The sequence below is a fragment of the Rissa tridactyla genome, chromosome 11 (genome assembly GCF_028500815.1).
Source record: "Rissa tridactyla isolate bRisTri1 chromosome 11, bRisTri1.patW.cur.20221130, whole genome shotgun sequence".
Lineage (NCBI taxonomy): Eukaryota > Metazoa > Chordata > Aves > Charadriiformes > Laridae > Rissa > Rissa tridactyla.
Window position 1 is genome coordinate 14,063,053 of NC_071476.1, and position 25,609 is coordinate 14,088,661.

The window sequence follows — 25,609 nt, forward strand, 5'->3', positions numbered from 1 at the left end:
CTTGCCCAGAAACACTGAGTACCCAAATAAGACTTCTGAGTACTGTGTAAAATATTCAGCACTGTTTATATTGTCAGACAAGAAGATTTATTTGTCAAAGAGTGAAACGATTTACACAGGAGTGGAACTATGGCTGCTGTACTGTGGCATCACAAGCCACGTCTCAAAAAGTTCTGTGGAAACACTGTAATAAAAAAATTGTTGCTGACAATATTGACTGTGAAATTACATCTAGAAGCAATAAATTATCAGGACTGTATTGTAGACCAATTTTAGAATGGCTAATCAAGGCCAATAATATTTCTATTTATTGTAAGAATTGGTAGTGGTTAGATCTAATGAAGACTGTTGATAGGCACTCACTGTCCTAATTTCCTGCTTCATCAGAGCGTGTAACTGAAGTGAAGACTGACATCTTCGTCACCAGTTTTGGGCCTGTTTCAGACCATGATATGGTAAGTGTTGGCATATATTTCTACAGCATGCATTTTTTCTTGTCTTTTTAATTTGGAGGATAAAAGATCTATGCAATAACTTATTTACTCCTTTTAAGGCTGGGCTTTTTTTAAAGCCTTGATTCTAAAATTCTGTCAGCTTTTATGTGCAGCCATTCCTGCTAGCTGTGACTGCATTTAAGTGCCCTGAAATTAGCAGCCTCAGTGACTTTAATAATGTGTTTTAACAGACCTTATATTTGCTACATAATATATTATGAAATGCATTAGGGTTTGGATCTGTATTCTTCTGAGAATGATTGCTCAGGTCCTTGCTGGCACATCACTGATCCAATTTGCCGAGAAAGATCATCATCTTAAAACGCAATTAACACTTATGCCTACAGTGTGACATCCATACAGTCTAACCTGTATTTTTATATTAAAAGCTACTGATCAATGGGAAGTGACTTTCCTAGATCTTGGCTGCTGAAAGAGAAGAGAAGATTAATGAGAGAATTAGTGTCACTTCTTTATGGAATGAATATTAAAATCGAATTGCTAGATAACTGCAGGGGATGGAGAAGTTCAGAAAACTGAGGGAAGATGTTGTGAGCCCTGGTCTTAAGAGATATTAAAAATGGTGTAAAAATACAGATAAGGTGCTTCAAATTTTGCATATAAATGAGGTCTTCACAAGTAGGTTGCTATTGACAGGGAAAGCCTGGTCCACAACTACTAGTATCTGCCGAATTCAGCATTAGTATGGGTGCTGGAAACATCCTCGTCAATTTGAATGAAAAAAAGAAAACATTTCAGCCTTGTAACTGGCTACATTTAGCTACAGACATTCACGAAAAGAAAGATGAAAAAAAGAGAAAAAATTATCACAGGAAAGGAAACAAGTTCCATTTCTTACCACAACAGTGACAGTTACTTAATTTGAACTAAAACCGTAGACAGGCCTTAAACACTACGTTATTACAAGTTTCTGACTACCCAAAACAACGTTAAGGGATGGAATAACAGAGAAAGTAACTTTTACAAGACAGTTTATTTTCCTAAATGAACTTTATGCAAAGACACCATTTTCCTGATTGTTTGGAACATAGCACTTATAAAACTACAGTCAAATTTATAATTGCAACCGAGGCCATGATAATTTAAATGAGAAAGCACAGACTTTTTGACCAGCCATTCTGCAGAGAAGATCTACAACAGAAGGGTAATCCAGGGAAACAGCTAGACTGGTGACTTGTTTCCTCAGCACATATATACAATATTGTCTAAGTACTATGTATACCATGAAGAAGGTAAAAGTTCATTCAATGACTTCTGCTTTTTTGTTCTGTGATAATCTTGTGAAATTACAATGCCTACTTATTACTCTAAATTATATATTAGAAGAGGGGAAATTTCAATGTCCATTTAATGCAGAGTCCTCTATGCATATTCTAGGTTGGTCGCAGACACCATCATGTGAGGGCTACCCCAGATTTGCTCCAGTGAGCAGATTTCCAGTGAGTGTAGAGTGGACTGGGATTTGGTCACAGGGAGACCTCACAAGCAGCTGTACTGGCACTCTGAGGGAACGATGCGCTGCTCTCTGAGCCCAGGACTGACGGCTGGGAACTGGCAATGAGCTATTCCAGCTGACGCCATATGTTATGAAACTACAGCCACAGTGAGACATCAGCATACCTAGACCATCTGTTTGCAGGAATCCAACGAGGCAGTTATATACATAGTAGGTTGATATATCAGGGAGTAAGTACATGATGTTCCTACCCACTCTCAATACGCTCTTTTAAGAGCAGCATAGACATAACCTGTTATTCTATAAAGAGAATATCTTGGCTTGTTCTTAAACTTGTGAATAAAGTTAAATGTGAAAAAAGCACTTTTTAAAATAAAAACACCTTTTTTTGGAAGAACTTTGCAGGTTTTCAGGCAGAAAGACTCATCAGTCTCTCAGGTGGTAGACTGAACTAATCAATAGATAAGTGGCTATTCTCACATGACTGTCTTTTTTGTGAAAATTTTGAAGTATATTATCTGTAATAAGCAGCATTTTAAAATTAACTTTTTTTCATAAGACAGAATTGTTTTTCCTAGTAAACCTTCATTCCCGCTCCTTTTGTACTATAAGCTCTTCAGGGACAAATTTCTATGTTACTACCTACCTTCCTGTACAGCACCTTGTCTGATGTAGACCATAGTGTGGTCTACCCTGTGAATAAACAGTCTCCAGGGAGAGATATCAGATGAGTAAATTAGAAAACATTTCAGTCAAAGTGTTATAAATATGCAATACCACACAACTTATTGCCACAGTGCAGACAGGAATCTTCTTTCTTTACCTACCCACTAAGGAATGAAGAGTCTCCACTATGGAGAATTTATTCAAAATTTCAACTCACACATATGTTTGCACATAGACCCCTCTTATAGTGCACGGTTTGGAGAACATCCTTCTGTTCCCTTGTTCTGCCTGGCACCCTCCTGCAGAAGAAAGCCCTAATCAGAGTATCCGATGACTTGATCTTAAAGATCAGCTGTCTGTCAGGATTCATTTGAGGAGAATTATTGTACACGTTAGAGCCGGTAGTGAAAACTAAGGAGTCGAGAAACCTCAGCCCAAACGAATTCATCCTATATGGTGCAACAGCCTGCGATAGAGAAAGATTCAGTCTCTGCCAGTCTATACTTGTCAGCTACTTTTTAATTGAGTTTTGTCTTATGTTGTCAGGTACCTTATCAGATCTCTCAGACTCCTTATTCTTTTCCAGCATAAGAACCCTGTGTTCATAGAAAGTGAAGAACCAGACTCCCTTCTCTCAACCTGTACCACCTCCCACTCAGCTCCATCTTTGCAGCTGAAAGAGATAAAAAGGGAATGGCTTACATGCACACTGAAATGATGTCACCTTCTGGGCATGTCTTTTACCTTTCCCATGTGTGTAGGAGGAAATTTTCTTTGGCGCTAGTAAAACATGGAGGAAATCCAGTATTTTAATGCTGTCTACTGCATTTTAAACCTCCTTCTCTCCTACTCTGCTGCACACCTGGGACAAGACTTTGCACACAGTTCAACCTAAGGCCCCGACCCAGCAAAATCCTGAAGCAAGTAATTGGCAGTAAGTGCACAACTGCTGTCACTGGAGCTGAACAAATCCAGGCTTCAGCGGCTCACTGAGCACGTGATTAAAAAAATGGAAATACAATTAAGTAAGCACCAAAATGATTCACGGGTCTAGGATGTAAATAAAAAACACCAAAACAACCCCCAAACAACCCCGAAGACACACCACCCCACGGAACTACAACATTTCCACGTCCACAAGAAATTTATTTAGGCATTTCAAGCCCTAAAACCAGGAAAAACCACGCCACCAGTAAGAATCACCATTCTACAGGCTATTAGTTGCCCAAGGAATAAACAACTCAAGCTCAAACAGCTCTCAACTGTTTACGTTGTACAGAGCCTTGTCATTTGTTAAAAGAAAAATCACAAGTCTGAGGGAGTCTGCCACAGATTTTGCACACTCGTTCCAGAATGTTTCTCTTACCAACATATTCCTAGGGGCGGCTCCTTTCTTTATAGCTGTGTGTGCCTTCACACACAGGAATTTCCTTTATTTCAGGATGTGCTGTCTCCATTGTCAGGAGAGCTCAGAGAAGGTTCACTTTCTCAGGCAAAAGATTATCATTCAGGGTAATTTTGAACACTGTTTGGATAGCTACTTTTTATGTTTATCACAATATCGTAGCCATGAATGATAGAGGAGCAGGATAAAACCATACTGAACTTTCATATCAGAGTGGAATTTATCCCTCTGAAAATATTATACTATACTGCATCTACAGCAGTTTTTCACATTTTCACTCTACATAAATCTATATTTTATGTATAACACTTCAACATATTTTTCCTGACTTCACCCTCTGCCTTTTAACTTTGTTTCCGTTGCTTTGTAACAAATAATTCTTTCATTTCGTAGTGAGTGTTGGTTATTTTGATTCTCCCCACGTACACTGAGTCAGCCACTGCATCTCTTTCCCATTGGCCCAGCTTGCATAACCAAACTATGATTCCTGGTACAAAGCTGTCCTCGGCTTGTGCTCTCTGTAGTCCAATGATTTGGCTCAATAAGCCATTCTACTTCTCATAAATCAGACACATAATTTTAGTGAACTGTGAACTTTTTGCAGGTTGGCTACGTGTTTATATTAATGAGACACTTAAAACAAAAGGCAGTAGTAAGACCCTGTCTCACCAGCTTGTGTTTTTCTAAGAGACATGCTCTTCTTGAGCTACGCGTACTGGCCACGCAGCCACAGCTTCAAATTACAGGTTTATGGAAGGTGAAAGAAAAGTGAGAAAAGGGTGAATTATTTTGTTTCCACTATATTATATCTGAAATTCTTACCTAACTTTTGATATACTATTCTCCCTGACATTTATTCTGTTGAACATAGTAATGATATTGTAACTGTTTAATAACAAGCTTCAGGTACAACGTAAGTAATATAGAGAATAAATGTTCTGATAATTACTAATTTCATTAATAGTCATCTTGCTTCTAGGGAACGATAAGATCATACTTTTCAGATTCTCATATTGCAACATATGGCATGTGTTTCCTCTTTTTCTGAATTGATACAGGAATACACTATAGATGTATTTTTCCGCCAAAGCTGGAAAGATGAGAGATTAAAATTCAAAGGACCTATGACTGTTCTCCGGTTAAATAATTTGATGGCCAGCAAAATCTGGACACCTGATACCTTTTTCCACAATGGAAAGAAGTCAGTGGCTCATAACATGACGATGCCAAATAAACTATTACGAATTACAGAGGATGGGACGTTGCTATATACAATGAGGTGAGCCCTGAAATATTATATCCTTCATTTAGACTGACAATTTATCTTGTTAAAGCATCATGTTTTCCAAACAGGAAACAATTTCTTTTTTTGAGCATAATTTGGTTCCTGCTTAGTAATTATCTTCACAATAGGCCATGGAACGATGGAACAACCTGAGACATTTGCAGCATTGTTTGTTTTTTCCCCTCCTGCTGAGCTATCTTTACACTCCCTACATGCGCCTTAATGCTTGATTTTAAAAAGATACCTATAGTATTAGGAATCCCTCAGTTTGCATAGAACCTTTAATTTGGAGTTGCTTTCGAGGATTCCATCAGCAAAGTATAACAAAGCCGCAAAGTTTAACATACTCTAGGCTGCTAGATGGTGTACAAGGGTCTTTAATCTTTGCATCCTACAGAAAGCAGATTCTAAGAACTAGCAGATGTACACAGAATTCATTGCCCATTCTTCATATTTCTTGTGCTTGGGCATACAGAGCATGACAGTTTAAAAACAGACATTTTTTTATTCCATAACAATTAACTAAAGCATTTGGAAAGTTAGGAGAAAAAACTACTTTTGTGCTGGCACCACTCTTACTGGAAATATATTATTCTCTTCATGGATAACTGAACTTTAGCTATCCAGTTGTCAACAGAGGAGTTAAATAAATCCTTCTGAAATAACGATGATACACAGTCATGGAAACATTCTGGATTAAAAGACTGCAAATTAAACAGTGAAAAAACGGTACGTTGTCCCCACAGAGCTACACATGCCCTGTTTATGTCTCCCGTGGAATCAAACAAGGTATAAAGTGATTCTGTGGACTCAAAGTCAAGATGGATAGCTTAGTACGTAGGTGAACACTGAGTTTTCTTCTAAAGATGTTTTTAAAAGCAGTACAAGTATTTGGAGAAAACAAAGTCTCCGGGCTTTTGGGAGCCTGTCAAGTATGTTCAATTTATTCCGCAACATCTTTCAGGACTGCCTAGGCTACAGCAGAATCTGCTTGGCTGGTAGTTATACAAGTTCAGGTCAATTTTTCTTGTCTTCCTAAATGCTTGGCTGTTAGGGATTTAATCCACAAGAACATTATCTTGGCAGCACATTGTTCACATATGTCTCTCTTTTTGACCATAACCATTTCTATTTGCTCACTTTTACAAGTGCTTTAATGCAATCTTCTACCTAGTATTCAAGTACTATTGTTCATTCCTTGCTGACGTGTGGTATGTGACTGTTTCTAGTTTATTTAATGTATTTTATTGAGAAACATGTTTGCACCCAAGCTGATAGCAATGAAATTATTCCAGCAAACGTCTGAGCATCCAGAGTGGGCCAATTTAATGAAGCAATTTCAGTTTCTAATAGATTTTAATCCTCATGCCAAGTTAGACGTCTGTGCATGTCTCTGCTGTACAGCGAAACATGGCAGAGGGGCAGAGCCAGTCACACTGCTGTGCCTGTCAGCACCCCCAGCCAGACAATTCAGGTCCCATTCTAGCTGCTAATTAATCACATAGAAGATATTGTACTATACTTATTTTATGTGTCTTAATAGAACTCTATTTGCTATTTCTATGAAACTAGAATAAATGTGTCCTTTTGCTCATTAATCCATTATAGATTGACTGTGAGAGCAGAGTGTCCAATGCATTTAGAAGACTTTCCTATGGATGCACATGCTTGCCCCTTGAAATTTGGAAGCTGTAAGTTTCTTTTAAATTGAGGTTTCTCCCTTTTTAGGCCACTTTGCAAAAGTATTTTACAACTGAGGAAACCTCCAGGTTTTAATCTTGTGTATTTTTCACTTTTTTTGCAGGGTTGTATTTTTATTCTTATATATATATTTATATTTAATATAATGAACTACTCCTACATGTCTTAAATATCCTCCCAGTGTCATGCCTGGACATCCATAAAAAAGAAAAATGGCAGGGCTCTAAAAATCCAGAAAAGTAGGTTGTCACATAGAAAGTGTTGTTAATCTTATAGTTGCTTTATTTTGTTAAGACCCAAAATCAATTTCAGAGAAAAGTAATACAGACCACAGATAACTGAATTGGCTTAGGTGAAAACAAGTCCCCTACCACACTCTTGGCACACTTAGAACAAAATTTTGCCTAAGAATATAAAATACTCATATTACAATCATGCAACATTTCTGAAAGTGAAAAATCTCTCAAATCTCCTACATTTGTAGCATTTGCAACCTTAGATCAGAGAACATACTGGACAAAATGTAATGTAATTGAAATCAATATAATAACTGACAAAGCTTTCTGTAAGTTGAGAATTTCCTCCAAAACTTTAATTTGAATAAAAACCAACCTGACACTGATACTTTGAAACTTAGCTAAACACAATATTTTTAAAAATTAAATATAGGCTCCCTTCAACTCTTTAAGTAAAAAACCAAACAAAACAAAGAAAACCCCACAACAGCGAAGAGCTGGTTTACTCTGGTTGGTTCAACACAAACAAGGAAGACGTAACAGTGTACAAATTGGTTCCTCAATGGCTATTTTTTTCTAGTAGAAATGGGTCGTTTCACCGATAATGGGTACTTAGTTGCTTGATCTATTTTAGAAGCCAACAAACAGAACACTCGATTCATTCTTCACATGTTACCAGACAAAGCGATAATTTACTTTGGCCTGAACAGCTCTATGTTTACCATGAGAAAGGACTGATCTTTCGTCTTTAAAGAGCTACTAGGCTCCTAGATAAGATTTAGAGAACAAAAAGCTCATACAAACTTGGACTATAACTGTCCAAGAATAGTCTACTCCTTGAATGTTAAGCTTTCTTGTAGCACTCCCAATAAATCTTTCCAATCTCCTGTGAAACAGAAGAGGATGGGGGGAAGCCTTACTCTAGCTAGTAACAGGGCAAACAGCTGCAGTGGGTTCTTCATTAATAACAGATCTGTGCACCTGAGATCCCAGTTAGATCAGGAGTGGTCACAGGACTGAATTCTTTTGAAGTATTTTTGTGGAGTGCATGCTGGATCTGGGAGGTGGGAAAATGGCTAACCGTGCATAAAACCTGCGAAACCAAAGTTAAACCATCACCAGTTTTTGAATAAATGTGAACTACTAAATTGAATTTTTTATAGACTTGATAAGACAATCTGTGCACAGCCTAAACACCAGACACTCCCTAGTCTGAACAATTGTTCCCTTTGGCCCACTGTGTCCCAGATTAGTGTACTCTTGATTCACAAAATGCACGGCTTTCCAGATGACTAAGGATCTTGCCTCGATTAAATGATAAGAGATGCAGAAATTATGAATGAAAAGGGATAGATAATATGGGTTGGAATACAACTCCGGAACCATATCACAAGGTAAAAACAAGATAGCAAAGAGACATGCAGGTGTATCTGCATGTCTTTTGTGTCATAAAATACATGATTTTCTTAAATGAACAAAAAAAAAAATCAGTGACATTTCTGATTGAAAGACCATTTATTACACTAAAATGAGAGGCGATAACTGACATTCTAAGCTTAGAGTGCAGGCATGGTCTGTCATGTTTTGCAGGCTATTTTCATTAATTTTTTTTGTTTTGAACACCTGGCTACCATGCCAGCTGTCCTAAACAGGACCTAGCAAAACAAGTAACTCCAAATGCTGGCAAGGGCCATGAGACAAAATCAAGGAGTTCTCAAGGAAACTTTGCATTCCGCTACTGAACACAGGTGAGCTTCTAATCTGGGATCCTCATGGGGAGGAGTTCCTTCTGTAACACAGTTTTACTGCAAACATGGCATGGGGAATTCACTGTCCAGAACAGGGCTTTAAGGCTGGACCTCTCCCCTCTTTCTCATCACATTATATGTCATAATTATCAGATTATAGAACATTTGTCTCAATATTTATAGATATAAATGGATACAAATATCTCCCATGGGACAAATGGCTGGACCCAAGCAAGATATCAAAATGGGACTTACCATTGGACATAGAAAAAGAACAGTTCTTATATCTAATTGCCACTTTTTCAGTGGGAATCATATTTAAATACATTTGGGGCATTTATGTCAGACAACTAAAGCAATTCATTATAATCACCTTAACAGACTGCACAATTTACCAAAAAAGACATTTAATTCTCATGAAAGCCATGCTTTAACTGCAGATGACAACATTACACTTAGTAGCTCCCCAAGGTAGTGTTTGCCCGGCTCTGTTTGTTTTGAATTAAAGTGGTTAAGAGTTTTTCCATGTCCTTCACTGCTACTCATCACTCGTTGGAGCTGGATTCAGAAAAGCCTTGTATTGAAGGAGTTGCATGCCTCCTACGGACTCTGCCCGTACTGTAGGGGCCGATAAATGTGTGACCCAGCTCCAAGCTAAAGTGATTTGCCAAAACAGCAGCTTAAGCTAGAGGTTATTCCAATGTAAATTCAACGTGACAAATGCTGAGGAGATTCTGGAACAACAAAAAGCCATATGTTGGCAAAACAAAATCAGAAAGGCAGATGCTCTCCTTAACCCTTACCACAAAAATCTGATTGTCAGTTTAAAACTAAGGACACTCTGGAAAGCCGCAGTGATAGGAGCAAAAGGCTGTGTGGCTACTTATGCAATATTTGAATTGGAAGCTGAGGACAGAAGCTAAACAGAGCACCCAATCTGGCAGTTACAGGGCAGGGCAAGCTCATTTCCAGCACTGATGAGCGTCCTCCCTTCCCTCTAACCCAATCCAGTGGTTCTCAGCAGCTCAGGAAATCAGTCCTCTCCCTTCCAAACTACTCTCATGCTCTAGAACAAGTAAAATGCTTAAAAACTATTATTATTGCCACTCTTTCTTTATATGACTAGATTAACAAGGCAATTCTTGAACTTACTGTGGCCATTATTTTTAAGGTCAGAATTATTAAGACATAAATTTGCATTTACCACTGATTCCAGAAAGCTACATGTTACAGTGTTTGGGGAATATGAAGTCTGAGGGCAAAAGCACCATTCTGCATCAATAATGCAGGATCAAATGCCATGCAATTAATTTACCAGAGCACTCCATCCAACACCACCTCTTCAATTACTAACTGTTATCTCTTACATTGATAAGATTAAATTACTAACTCCCAAATGAGGTCAAGTGAATCAGATTCCTCCTTTTCCTTTCCTGCCTGCCAGTCCTGAAAAAAAGCAGGAAATCTCACCCTGTTGGTAGGATCCTAGGGTCATTTTAGATGCCCTAAGATGTCCCATCTGGCTTCCAGCTGCCTTTGGTGGGTGCAAGCGTTATGTAGGTTCTGATCACACATTGAGTCCCATACACATCTTGGACACTCTTACGTGTGAAGAATGACACTAGATGCCTCTACGTAGACAACTAACTCCCACCCTAACTGCTCAGAGCAAGAGCTGTCAGACTCCAGACTACGCAAAATCACAGAAGAATTTTACAATGGGACTAAGATTAAAAATATTTATATATAGTTTGCTTCCTGAAATATCATAAACAACATACTAATAACAGCACAAAACACCTGGATGGCATATGTAGTATGCTAATGAATTCTCTCTGTAACATACTAGACTGTTTGGGTTTGAAGAGCCCAGAGTGTTTTTCTTTCACTTTGTTCAAGACTCAGATAAATATGAACTTGAGTGTGAGCATTTCCCAGAAATAACCAAAGCAAAAAAACCAGATTAATTGTGATTTAAACTCACTCGAACCTAGGCAGCCTCAGAAATGTCTGCTATGCCTCTTACACAGCAAGGACAGTGGACACCAAATGGAGAGCTCTAGCCAGGCCGATGATGAGATCGCTGAAGCCACCCTGGAAGGACTTACTTTCTTACAGGGGCCCAGACAACACCACACTATGACAAATTGAAAAGACTCGGGTTCCTCTTTCTTGACAGTAGTTAAAAGTTAGAAAAAGAGCTGGAGTCCTGGCATGCCTGTGAAATTCCACATCTCACTATTGCTTCTGGTTACTCAGATTTTACATAGGTAGGAACGACGTAAGGGAGAAAAAGATTTTCGTGCCATTAAGGACCAACCTTAATGCAGCCCTACAGCAAATCTTTAGCTAGTCATTGTATGGATAGACCTATAAAATCAATTATATTTCCCATAGATAAAAAGTTCCAGTAAGCTAGTTGTGGGTTACTACAGATAATTAAAGAGAATTTAATATTCAAATTACTGCTCGAAACATTGTTCTGATAAAACCATATGCAATAGAGGTGCAAAGCTGAAATGCAATGTATTTCTTTTAAATTAGATGCTTATACCAGAGCAGAGGTTGTGTATGAATGGACACGGGAACCAGCAAGGTCAGTGGTTGTGGCTGAAGACGGCTCTCGACTGAACCAATACGATCTGCTCGGACAAACTGTGGACTCTGGAATTGTTCAGTCCAGTACAGGTCTGTGAAAAAGTGTTTTGGGAATGGTCATATTTAACTGCCAAAACATAACTTAAAGCAGGAGAAAAAATACAAAGATGAAAGAGTGAGAGAGGTAAATTGCAATACATGTGCTTCAGATTAGGAAAACATGACTCTGAAAAGATAACATATCCTGAGATTATTTTCCTACTTCAACAGGCGGTTAAAATACTTGAACAATTAAAAAGCTTCCTATAGTGACAGATGTAGCCAGAAAAAAAAAAATTTGCATTATAAAGAAGCACCCCTCGTATCCTTATCGTATTATCTGTTTACTATATAAGCTTAAAAAAAACTGTATAAGAATATGAATCCTCAAAGATCATATTCCTGGAGGCAGTGAAGTAAGTTGCTAAAAGCAAGCATATAGTTTCTCAAGGAGGAATTTAGAGAGTGAAAAAAATATGCCATCAAATTAAAAATTGTCTGGAACATCCAAGCAGAATTTAGGTGTCTTAATGCTAGCACCAGCTTTAACTCCAAAACTATTAATGAGATACAGAAATATAACCAACATTTATAGTATTATATACCTGCAACCTTGAAACTGGCTAAAAACCTTTTTCTTTTTTTTTTTTTTTTTTTTAATAATTTGGAAGGGGCACAAACACCTAAATACAGTAATAAACTGAGCATTGGGCATGAACAAGAGCTCAAAATGTTGACCAAACTGACTGTTCCAACGACCAAAAGAACTGCTTTAGGAGTAGTTGTATTACTTTGAACGCACCCGATGTTGTGACTGAACAGAGAAGTACACTTACACCTGCATAAACTGGACTTTCTAACGTCTCATTCATAAAGTCAATGAACACTTAAGGAAAAGTGAGTTGATCTAAGGTGAAGCCTAATTCATGTCTGAATTTTTTATTTAGCTTGCCAAAATATATTCATATGCTCTATTAAGCCAAGAAAATTTCTCAAAGATGAAAGTTTCTGGTGGACCAATATTCAAGTTACTGCTTGAAAGTTTTTGTTCAGTTGACATAATCATAAATGATGTCAGTAATAAGGATTTTGCATAAGAACACTATCAATGCAGCTGTCCCATAGATTCACTGCTTCCATCATTGAGCACAGAGTCATGCATTAGACAAGTGAAAAGAAAAGGGGAGAACTCTTGGCTTGGCCACAGCTAGAAATGTTGCCACTGACTTTTGGAGACAGTAGTTCAGCCCAGCTGCCCTTTGCTGAAAAGTCAGTAAGATTTGTGAGGAACTGCAAGGATCTCAAGCTCTTTGCTCTTTCTTTTCTAAAGCTGCTCACTCAAGAGAGACCTCAGCAATGCCTGTGCCTGCCCTTTTGCACCCATCGCCAATTCTCTGCTTGCTGGATGCATCATAAGGGCAGCAGGATAATCAGAAGAGACTCATAAGCTTGGGAACATATCTAAACCAAATAGATAATACCAGATACAGTTCAGGGTAATTACATAGTAATGTGAGAAGCACCCTATAAATTCTTAAGAAAGGCAGATAATAAATTTTTAAACGGAACTGAAGGCAAATACAAGAAGTGTAAAAATTCTTCATACATTTCCATGAACAAACAACAACAACAACAAAAAGTTGTTTTGCCCATGATAGTTCATGGGTTTGAATTCTGACTCCTTTCACTACCTTAAGAAACTCTCTACCATGCCTATCTATAAAGTTAAATATAGTGTAATTAATATTTGCTGAAACAAAGATGCTATAGTCTAAATGCAGAAAAACACTACAAAGAACTAAACACAATGGTTATCAAAACTAAAGACAAGCCTATTAAAGAATATCTTTAATACCAAACTTGCAATCCTCTTTAGTTACTACCTGATAAGAACATACAGTTGTGGAAGAAATACATTTATCGCTTGTAAATTCAATGTCTCAAGGAAAAATTCTTCTTTATTTGCTTTGGAAAGACAAATGCTTTGCCTTCCCCAAAATAACGGTGGGGATCAGAAGTGGTTACTAATCACTTTTCTCCGCATTCAGGTAGGTGGGCAGCTAGTCTCAACAGAATCCTCCAGAGCACATCTTTGTCCTCTGATCATCTCTGTTTTAAGATATGTCATATGTATTGAGAAGGATGAAATCCCTCCCTGTGTTCAGGGTTGTGGATGATGACTCATCTGACAAAAAGACAAAAGAAGATAATCTTCACTTAAGAGTTCTCAGCACCTCTATTAGGCAAGAAAATGAAGCCCTCGTGCAGCTGATTCTGTGGATCACTAGAGGAATCTACATCATCTTGGGCAATTTTAAGATTATATTTATAGTTGTCTGGAATTTCAGGCACGTATTTTCCGAGAATTTGTGTGTAACTGGGTTGTTCTAAGCATTCTCAAAACAGTCAAATGATCTGGTGAATCCATGAAGTCCTTTTATTTTTTTCTTTAATTTCTTCCTTTGCTAGTAGACCATCTGCTATCCTTATATCTGGGATCTAGAGTAAGATAACTAAAAATACTGATTTTTTTTTTTTTGTGACAAGAGAATCTTGAAAGACTAGAACTTTTTTGTAGCACAGTTATTCATCTATGCTAGGAAGGCAATGTGCAGGTACTACAGTAATGTAGTAATTCAGTAAATGAAATAATAATTACTGTTGATGCTGTTTTGCTTAAGCAGAGTCATCCTTTCACTCTCCAACCACTGACTCATATTGACTCAGAAAGAGTTTAAAATCGCCTTTTCTTGTAAGCACCTTAACAGATACTTAAAGGGCTTGTGCAAGTTTCTATTTACATAGAATTATTTTGCCACCTTGAAAACACTGCTTTGCACTGAGGATCATCAAGATTTGTACTCACAATGGTGTATTTTTTTCTCATGTTCTGTAAATCTGCTGAGAGGATGCTGTTCCTAAGAGTTTTTCTATTGGGCTATATGGCATAAATAGTAAATGAGAAATACTTTGTTTAAAATCAATGGCAAGGAAAGCCTTACTTCCTACCTACAGTGATAGAAAAAGTATTATTATAGCTAAAACTCAGTCCCCACCTCAAACCTTACGTCTGATGTGATGCATATAAATTTTAGGTGCTGACCTGATAAACTGGGTTTATTACAAATAGTTTACAGAACACTGAGTAATAGGTTTGGTGGAACTTTACTGAATTACCAGCTATTTTCTTCTAAGGACACAAGATAGCTTACAGCACCTCAGCATTCGACTCAACGACTGTGATACGCTGTATAATTAAAAGCTGGTTAAAAATTGCAGCTATGGAAGTGCTGAACACAGGCACAAACTCTTCCAGAGCACTGGAAGTATTCAAATGGGGACAATCAATCGAAACACTAAGTTAATACAAGATGAAGAAGTTGTGTGACCACTTTTAAATGCTTCATATTGTGTAATACATATAAACTAATTTATACTGTGTGGAATAAATAAAATGAAAAACAAATTTATCTGCTCAACACAGTTATTTATAGAAGACTAGGAATTCTAAGGAAGCTAAAAACAAATACCTTTCTTTCTAACTTCTTTGGAAAAGAGAGTAAGAGATAAGAGCAAGTAAGATGCATAAGTTACAAATTTGTGAAAGCCTAGTGATCAGACACAATGAATATAGGAAATATTTTTCTCAAGAGCTATTTGAAATTTTAGCTTGTACGGAATTTTATGGCCAAATTACAAACCTTTAAAAACAGAATTACAGAGGAATTGCTGGGAAGTTAGACAATGGTCAGCAGCTGCCGTGAATGTGGCTGTGCTTTTCAATTAAAGCAAGCCATAAAACGTGGGAAGCTGAAGATTCAGTAAATAACTGGAGTACTTTCATGTCCTACACTTATTTAAATAAATCTCATCAAAGATCTACTATCTTCTAAGAAATGACTGCAGTCCATTGGTACTCTGGAGACTTAAAACCACGGTTTTGCCTTGTAACTGAACTGTAGGCATTATTCTAGGCCTATGCTTTGCCTGTTTCACTCCTCATGGCATTACCTTTAGCTGACTTCTAGCTCAGACCTGCTGCAATGCTTAACAGCTGTGAGCAATCCCTGTCTTTTTAATTGCCTTTATGCTTTGAATCTTGTTCTCATTTTCCAGAGGTTAAAAATACTTTGATAATTTAAGCAGCTAAATAAAGCTTCAGAGTACAGCGGTGTGTTCACTCTATATTCTTAGCTTGCCATCTACAATCACTGAATTAATTCTGAGACACAGTTGTGAGCATTCTATATCTGATTGCATTAAAATAGCTTCCCACGTCATATTTTAGTAGATAAAATTAAATTATTGGCTCTTCTAGCCAAGGCTGGCACCCTTCATAAGACCATAATCTCTGAAACAGAGGAGAAGAAGGTTGTTTCAGCAAAAGTTAAAGAAAGGTGGGCAAAATTCAAGTAATAATGCCCACTATACTATTTCTTCCAGTCCTATTTTTGGAGAAAATTTTCTTGTATATCCTTTGCTTTACCTCTCAATTCATAATTGATTCTCTTTTCCCCCTTTGTTACTGTCTTTTATATTGAAACATACCAAGAGTATTGTCACATCTTATTTATAAGCTTTCCTCAGGGTTACACATTGAGCAAGATTGTTCACATGAATGTTCTCCTAGACTCTGAATTAAAGAAAAGGGCATTTGACATGCTCGGTGCATAAGCAGTCAATGTCTAGACATAGTTTTTCAATCCAATTTAAGCTCTTCCTGTACAAGAGCAAATTTCTCTTTCCAACTGCCTACATTTTAAAATAGAATAACAGTAATTTCACGTGTCATCTCCAATCTAGACAGAGGTTTCCATTCAGTTCCACATCCACCTCTTTCTTTCCTAAGACAATGTTTATTGCATAATGGAAAGAATCAATCTGCTCCAAAAAAAGGTCACAACAACAGGTTTTCCAATCTTTTGAGAATATAATGTTTTTCAAAATCCATTTTCAATGATGTAAAATAATGATCTGAAAACCAGGCATTATTTGCTGTGCTCTGGCAGGAAAGTTTTGTAGAGTTATAAAAATACTTAAGATTCATTTCAATTGCAATTAGAATACCCAGCTCATATGTTTTTGTAGCACCCAAAAAGTTAGTGCTAATGAAAATATTCTGTGTTATTCTTGCATTGTCCATTTAATTCAGGAGAGAATAATCATTTAGTAAAGTACTGAATTTGCAGAACAGGGGCACTTACTTAATCCTTGGAGTACATAAAGCACAGACAGCACACAATCTGTCAATCAACAGTCTGATTGACATCAACAAATTACATCAACATTTACATGACCAACATCAACAATTACACCTTAAGCCTGGTCCAACTGAAACACTTTTGAATGCCTGTCTTGATTTAGTCTTTATACGATGTTTACACGTGTATACTACGGTGGATTTCCGTCTTTCAATGGAATAAGACCTTTCACAACAGACACCAGTTAATGCAGACTTTCTTTTACTACTCAGCAGAGATGAAAAGATGTAAATTTAATTAGCATTTCCCAGAACTGTCTAGTTTTTATTATTAGTGGAACTTCAGAACCTGCTTTATTAAATGTTTTATTCAGAGCTAACCCAATTTGATCTGAGGACAATTTTTTGTATTATTTTTTTATTTTGCAATGGGGATGAATATAATGAAAAAAATACTTTCTATAAAGCCCTCTAATTTGCATATTATAAAATCTTCAATGTTCCTGTTTTTCTTGTTTTTAGGGGAATATGTTGTTATGACTACACATTTTCATTTGAAGAGAAAGATTGGTTACTTTGTCATCCAGACTTATCTGCCATGCATCATGACAGTGATACTGTCACAGGTGTCCTTCTGGCTTAATAGAGAATCCGTTCCAGCAAGAACTGTATTTGGTAAGCAAGACCTACAAACTGCTTGGCAATCATAGGCCAAATACGTTTAAGAAATTTTATGATAAAATTAGTCATGTGTAACACAATATTGGAGAACAGCACGAGCCTGGATACAGTGCAGTACACAACAGTTACCATGCTGCATTGCGAAGATGTAGCTGATTGTAAAAAGAGACCTGAAGAGATCTTAAGCAATCTATTACAGGTCCACTTTTCCAAAACAGTAAGTATATGAATAAAACATTTCTGACAGTGGCAACGACATTCATAGTGGGGATTGTCAAAAAGGCTTTAAGCAATGGGTGTTGGTCACTTGACATCCGCAGGCCCTTCGAAAATTCTTACCTAAAAAAAAAAAATCTTTTTCATTGATCCCTTTTGCTGGCTGCTGCTAAAGCTGTCCTGTTGAAATTAGTGACAATTCACTGTGCTTACAGCAGTGAATAGATGCACTCAATGAATGCAGTAGGAAGGCAATCTAAAGGACTCTGAGTTTACACAGTTGGTCCCTGGTGTTTTAACTACTGCTTGCGAATGCTTATCTTAAAATGAGAAACACAAAGTAGCATTTTCTTTGGAGATATTAAGTCAAGTACCTAATTTAAAAAGAAAAAAACAAAACCAAAAACAAATGAAAACACCACCACCACCAAACAAAAAAGCCCCAAACAACAAACAATAAGAAGATGTAACAACTCTTCAGTTAAGGAAAATAGAACCTGAGGTTTCTGCCACATGTCCTAGTTTTTTTTTGATGTTCAGATGGGACACCTGAACACCTTTGGCAGCAGGAGGTGAAGAGCACACGACAGAGTTGGCTTTTACAGTAGTTTTCCTGCCTCAGGGCAGTGCAGGGGCAGGACGCCTGGACCTTTCTGCTTTGCCAAAGGGAATCTACCCATTTACGCTGGACATCGTGAAGCCAGAGAGTCAGGAGGCCTGATGTTGAGAAACGCAGACTCTGAAACTCTTGTTGAACAAGAGCTATTTACATTGACCTTTTCTGGCACTCTTCACAGCTGTGCTTTAGTTTCCCAATGCCTCTAGAAATCAATCACATCTTGCATAGCTTTAGACCTCATGAACCGAGCAGAGGCTTTCTGTTGATATGCAGATGTGCATTTACAGAAGAATGGTTTAGACTGCAGTATAATTAAATTTGATTTACATAATACTGTTTAGATTAACATCAAAAATCAGTTCTGAATTTTTATCATCAACTTAACTGAGAATTAACCTGTGATTTTTATGGGCTTCTGTAGTCAAAGCTACTGAAATTGTGCCTATTCTACCTCTTTTTGCACATGCCATTTAAAAAGAAATGTCAGATGATCAGTTTGAAATGCTATACTTCATTGTCTCTAGATGGAGACCAAAATTTCCTAGTCTTACAACGAATAATATAAAATACTGCATGATGTTCAAGCTTCTATCTTCACCAGCTCAAGAACACACACATTCTGAAAGTTTTCCTTTTAGAAAACGATTATTTAGTAAACAGTCTTATGTTTACTCCATCATTATGTATCATTATGTAGCTTTCTCATTTCTTAATGGCAGTGAAACAATGTTTCAGAAAATCCTGCATGAATGTATATACACACAGAAGCACAACTTACATCTTTTAGCTCACTTAGTACCACAGAGAATAAAAACTATAAATCTTGTTTTGCTACTATGTAAGAGAAACTTAACTCGCTATTAATCAGTCAAAGACAGAATTAGGTTGTCTCTCAGGGAAGAGAAACTGCTTCCTCATTAGGCACTAATAATTCAAGCTCTTTACACCAGCACATAAATACACTGTTTGTTATTTGCCCTATTTTAGACCACTGCACATTTTCACTAACACTAACAGCGAAGATGAACTCACAAGACACATTCAGTACATGACATTGCAGTTGTCAAGGTAACTTATGGACATGTGATTTGATGTAAATGTCTGGCCTGCGCTCGCAGAGTTATTTTTTTCGAGCAGCTGCAGGCAGAGGGAGTTCAATACAGTCCTGCCTGCTCTCTGCGGCCGGTTAAGGGAAAAGGTTCTTCAGCAGTGAGAAGCTCTGGTATCAGAAACACAAATTACATTATCACTGTTCTTACACAAATTCTTTGCTACTTTCAGGGCATCAGTGAATAAAGGGACAGAAATCTGTAAAATCCTCCATTCAGACAAATCTAATATCACGTAAAGCTTAGCGCATTCGAGCATATATTTGAAGGCACATATACCAAATAAGCTGAATGGAAACAACAAGTTTTCTAGTTTTCTATCTAAATATTTTAGAACTGTTGCAAGAAAGGACTAAAAATGTTAAACTGTTACATCTGTAGTACAATTCCCAGGGCATGAATAAGGAACAGCAACAATGATTCTCCAAATAACAGGAAGCATAAAGTAGTACCCAATCAACAACTCAAAATAATATTTCCATTCCAACTTTAAAAATATTATTCCACTATAATAATACCAAAGAATAACAGTATAAAAGATGTTTTGAAGATCCTGCAACTTCCACAGAACTTGAAATCCAAGATCCTTAATTAGCAACTGAACTTAAATGGGGAAGTTTATAAGAATTAGGGGTGAAGACACGGCTTTCCCATCTATCTACTGTAACAGTTGAGAAATGAAGCACAAAATACGGCCGCTGATCTAAAGACACTAAAACTGTTTGCTTTGCAGGAGTGACAACTGTCCTGACAATGACTACTCTGAGCATCAGTGCACGGAATTCGCTCCCCAAGGTGGCCTACGCCACTGCTATGGATTGGTTCATAGCGGTGTGCTACGCCTTTGTGTTCTCTGCACTCATCGAATTTGCAACAGTGAATTACTTCACAAAGAGAGGCTATGCATGGGATGGCAAAAGTGTCGTTCCTGAAAAGGTAACACCACTTAATTTCTGTCCCACAGGTGATACTGTGTCATGCTTGGTTACTATACGGGGTTTTTTTAACCCATTAGAAATTCTTATTATTTAGAATAGTAAGCAATTATTCCAAAAGAGTTTCCTCATGTGTTCGCACACGCCATAAATAAATGAGAACAGATAAATAAATAACAACAGATAATAAATAATAATAATAACAACATAAATAATAATTACTTAGACACTGAGCACCTAAAGAGTAATTCTGACATACTGGATGATATTTAATGCTATTAATAATTTAAAATTTTACTGAGATTTTGACTTGTAAGATTGAGTAGAAAAAATATAAATATGTAATTTTTTTTAAGGAAAAGCAATTAATTTTCTAGCATTTGAGCAACAGAAAATATGGATGCCTCAGTATAAATGTAGAAAAAAAATCTTATGGCTGCTGTATTTGGCAGTTTCCAAAGCATGTTGCTCCCCAACAGGAACTTCAGGAGGACTGCTCTGTCATCATGACCAAATAAGTCACCGCAGGACTTTTTCTTTCCTTCCTTTTGCCTCCTATCATTTCTCTATCTTTTAAAAAGTAGAAATATTATTTTTACTTCTTAGTCTATAGGATAAATTGATTTGGTCTGGGGAAGCACTGACAGTTGTGTTGGGAGTGTGCAATCCTGATCTGTACCTGACCGCAGTAGAGACACATCACACTGACTCCCTTTGGTCTAGGATCAGACCCGACCTGTAAAATACAGATACATCAAGAACTTGTTGAGGACATTTAGGGGATGAAAGAGAAAGTTTCCCATTTCCTGTGAGTTACCACAGTAGCTACTTCTGTGAGGAAGCTCATTTGGTTGGGGGTTTGTTATTTTTATTTGAGAGAGATCTTGAAAGAGAGTTTTAACTTGCCTAATTGGTTATTATGAACATCCACAGACTAGAGATTCAGCAGAATAAATATTTGAAGGAGCAGATATTACTCATTGGTATGCGAATACATGTGTTTAACTCAGGAGTGTATGCCTACAAATAATTTTTTTTTTTTGCTGTAAGTCAGTGAGAAAACAGAAATAAAATTAGGACATTTACACCACGACAACTAATACAAAAGTACCGTAGAACAAATGAATGAACTAACAAAACAAACTTTCAGTAATGAACTGCAATACTGCTGGTGAATATTTAATTTTCAGTTACTGACGATACTTTCATTGAAAATAATTTCTTTGATTCGTTGTTGTGCTCCTATCTTCACAATATCTACTCTAAAAAATGGGCTGTATTAATGGAACAAAATCCTTAAGCGTTAAATATTGCCTTGTTATAATAACCTACCTTCTAACATAGTTATTATACTCAGCCATTTCATTTGTTTCAAAGAAAGTCACATTTTCAGAAAAAAACACACTAACGTAAACGCAATATTCAAAAAGTGTTTAAAATATTGGAAGACCTCTGGCTTTGCATTCCTCAACAGGTAAGGGTCTTTATGTGTCATTTTGAATAAGTCAGCAAAGACAAACTGGTACCTGGTAGAGTGCATTATCTGCAGACGTAAGGAAAGGCAAGCAAGGCAAATTCATGGCGAAGAGAGCATCGCAGGGTAATAAAATTTATAGTTCTAATTAGCTACAATATTACTTTTTCACAAAGTTGAATTTGACTTGAAATGCTAAGACCCTGATTCGTGTCAGGGCTTTCTGTGGATCAGATTCTTCATAACATTTGAATCTATAGAAAGGGTGTCCTCTGAGACTCCTCTGGAGCGGTTTTTTGCCTGCTGGATTTACTGATGCTCACTGGAGTCTCTGGCTGAGAAGGAAATAGGACTGGCTTCGTACCCAGCAAGCGTGTTAGCAGCCTTCCTGCTCAGGGGGAAAAGAACGGACAGACAACTAAAAAAAAATAACATCTTCCTGACATCACCTTTTTCCTGCTCTGAGTATTTTTTTTTAGCCTGTTTGTTCCTCCTATTCAGCAGAAATATTCTAAGACAATTTGAAGCTTTTTCTTAGCCTCAAGCTAAGCTGAATATTGTCGTGAAATACAGAGCATCCACATCAGAGTCATTACGTGAATCCCTTTTCTTATTAAAGTAGCAGAAACTTAACATTTCAGCCTTCATTTCCTTGCCGCATGGGGCTCCAAGTTATGTGTCGACAAACCTCTCTGCCCTGATGCATTTGCAGCTTCCCTTCACATTCCCAAGCATCCTGCAGGAGCCAGTCTGCTCCCTGAGATGTTCACCTCTTGAACAAGAACTTTTACCAAAGCCCCTCTATGGGGTGGTCTATTTAGCTATTAATCTACAGTTCATGTGTAGATTAATACAGATTAAAAATACAGATTTAAAAAGTACTGTGACTGCTTTAAAAAGAATTGCCTCCATGGGACAGTTGCTTTTTGAAAACAGAGAATTATATTCGATATCTTGTGAAATAACATAATAGATCACACTCTGCTGATATTTCCTCTTTAGCCATATTTTTTTTTTTCCTTCTACAAGGACAAAACAGATAACATTTGTCTATTCTTTTTTGTGGCAAACACTGCCTAAAGATTTTCTAAGCTCTGGGGAATTCCTTGTTATCTGTTGTTTTCTCATAATCACAGGAACTTGGAGCAAAGCGATGCTTTTCTTTACACCTCCTTAATGACCCACTACATCTCTCTTCTATGTTTATCCTTGGGCTGTGGCTGGAGGAAGGGTTTGGACTGTCCGCAACAGGGACAGTTGAACTCTAACTGGTAACCCCAGATGTCAAAATTCACATTTTTTTTCCTACAAGTAGATCCCAGAAGTAGAATACTAGAAAACATAAGGACCCAGGCCAAAAATTTAGATATTCTTTCAAATCAGGAAGTTCTTTTCCACTAAAAGATTTTCAATACATTCTTGCTTTAGCAATAAAGGTAGGTAGATGTAAAAAATCATACAGCTATTTAAGTCCCTGTATGTGGAATGACGTTTCAGCCATTATCATCCAATTGTAACATTCAAAGAAGAACATTAAGTTTCTATTCCATATTGCATATGCTTTTGGCATAAACCATTAGTGAATAGAATAGAAAGTGGCAGCTTTGCATTTTATTAAATAATCCACTTATTTAGTGCATGGTCACATGATATTTTTATTGTTTATTTTTATGTATGAACTGTGTTAAAATGCATCATATAACATTGTCTTAGTATTTGAAAGCTACATTAAGAAATTCAGTGTCTTTTAAAGTTTTTGTCCTGGTCAAGAAGCACAGTTGATTAAGCGAATATTGGATTTATTAGTAGTTTGTCACTATTGAGTATCATTAAAGGTGATTTTGTCAATCAGTGAGCCTAGCTATAAGTCCTCGTTATAGTTTATCCATCATCTAATTTGCTTTAACTAATACAAGTAATGCAGGTGGATGATTCTGTCTCTGTCTTCACCTAAATATTTTGCATGAGTCATGTATCCAGACACTAACTTCTTTCTTACAGCTTACTACAATTTGTGGTATAAATCCAGTAAATTGCAAAAATTTTTATGATGCTTTTTCATAATCTTATCTGTTGAGAAGATAAACATTTTCTTCTTTCTTCAGCCAAAGAAAGTGAAGGATCCTCTCATTAAGAAAAATAACACGTACACAGCTGCAGCTACAAGCTACACCCCTAATATTGCAAGGGACCCTGGGCTGGCAACCATTGCTAAAAGTGCAACAATCGAGCCCAAAGAAGTTAAGCCAGAAACAAAACCTGCAGAACCCAAGAAGACTTTTAACAGCGTCAGTAAAATTGATCGACTATCAAGAATAGCCTTCCCATTGCTTTTTGGAATCTTTAACTTAGTCTACTGGGCTACCTATTTAAACCGGGAGCCCCAGTTAAAAGCTCCAACTCCACATCAATAACCTCATTTATTCGTATAGTTCTGTTTTGTCTTTTGCTCTGGGAATTGCTTCCCGTTTTCACATACAGTAATTCCCATTTGCTTCATTGCCTCTGTCTTAAAGAAAAGAAAGGTTTCTTTATTTAACAAAAGGTAATATATATCTGTATATTTAACAAAACTGTGTGTGAGGGAGAGAACAATATAAGCTATATACTTTGGAAAAGTGGTTCTGGAAACAGGAAAGAAAGAGTTGTAGGGTAATAAAGAAAAAAGGATACCATTTGTAGATAACTTAGTACTGAATGTTGCCAAAAGGTATTGTATATGTACGTGAAAAAGATATTTTTATTCAAAGGATTGTGGGGAATGGGAAAAATATTCTTTATGACGTTCCTGATGCACATACCGTATCATTTATTCAACCACTGTTTATAAGATTTTCAAGGATGTAAAGCTTTCCATTTGCTGAATCCCATAAGATGTGTTATTTTCCTAATCCCTTTTCTCTTCTATATTCCAAACCACCTGACTTATAATATTAAATGGTCTTTAAAGAAAAAGGAAATCTACTCACTCTAGGTACAGTTTGTCACTGTATAGCACATAAGATCCAATGGTAAGAAATGCTTTAATCTGCCATTTTACTGCAGTCTTGTTCTAAGCATTAAGTTGTCACTAGACTAGACTTAAAACCAGCTGCACGATCAAGTGCAGACCCCAAGTTCCCTCTATCACCTGCGTAATCCAAACAATTCCTGGATGCTTTTACAGATAGCTTTTACTCATCACTATGTTTTAGAGACTTAAACAACAAACCAACAATTTTTGCAAGCTCTAGATATGTTGAATGTATTCTTTTATAAAATGATACATTAAAAAGAAGCTTTAGATTGAGATTTATGGGTAGCAGAAAGACAAAATATAGTATTTAAATAATATATGTAAATATGCAGCATGAGATTGTACATTTTTTTACTTTTTTAAAGTTGTGTTCTTAAAACATTGTGTAGGATTCACCTCTTAGCTCTTAATATGTTGTTAAATGCTCAATAAAACATATTTAGAGCCTGAATAATAAAAGAACAATCAGTGGTACTGGAAAGCCTAAAAAAAAATACACAGGAAGTGCTTGGAATTAATTCCATTTGTAAAGTGGTCAAGTGTACAGTAGCTTGCAATTTGACAATGCCATCCAATGTATACTATTAGATTAATGACTGGTCTGCTCAGGTCATGCATAAATACTAAAGTATGGGATTATATTTGGTAGGTAAAAATGGTGAAATATTTGTTAAGACAGAAGTTCATCTGTATATTACTGCTATATTTGC

At 36.8% G+C, this 25,609-nt stretch overlaps 1 protein-coding gene across 1 annotated transcript in view; it reads left to right on the plus strand.

The window, feature by feature from the left end:
• Positions 1-24,297, plus strand: part of GABRA1 (gamma-aminobutyric acid type A receptor subunit alpha1) — a 37,298-nt gene extending 13,001 nt beyond the window's left edge. The window contains exons 3-9 of the mRNA XM_054217230.1: positions 388-455; positions 5,101-5,321; positions 6,936-7,018; positions 11,557-11,700; positions 17,372-17,524; positions 20,208-20,410; positions 23,989-24,297. Of these exons, the coding sequence (XP_054073205.1) occupies positions 388-455; positions 5,101-5,321; positions 6,936-7,018; positions 11,557-11,700; positions 17,372-17,524; positions 20,208-20,410; positions 23,989-24,297 (1,181 nt within the window). The remainder of the gene's footprint in view (positions 1-387; positions 456-5,100; positions 5,322-6,935; positions 7,019-11,556; positions 11,701-17,371; positions 17,525-20,207; positions 20,411-23,988) is intronic.
• The last annotated feature ends 1,312 nt before the right edge of the window (positions 24,298-25,609 follow it).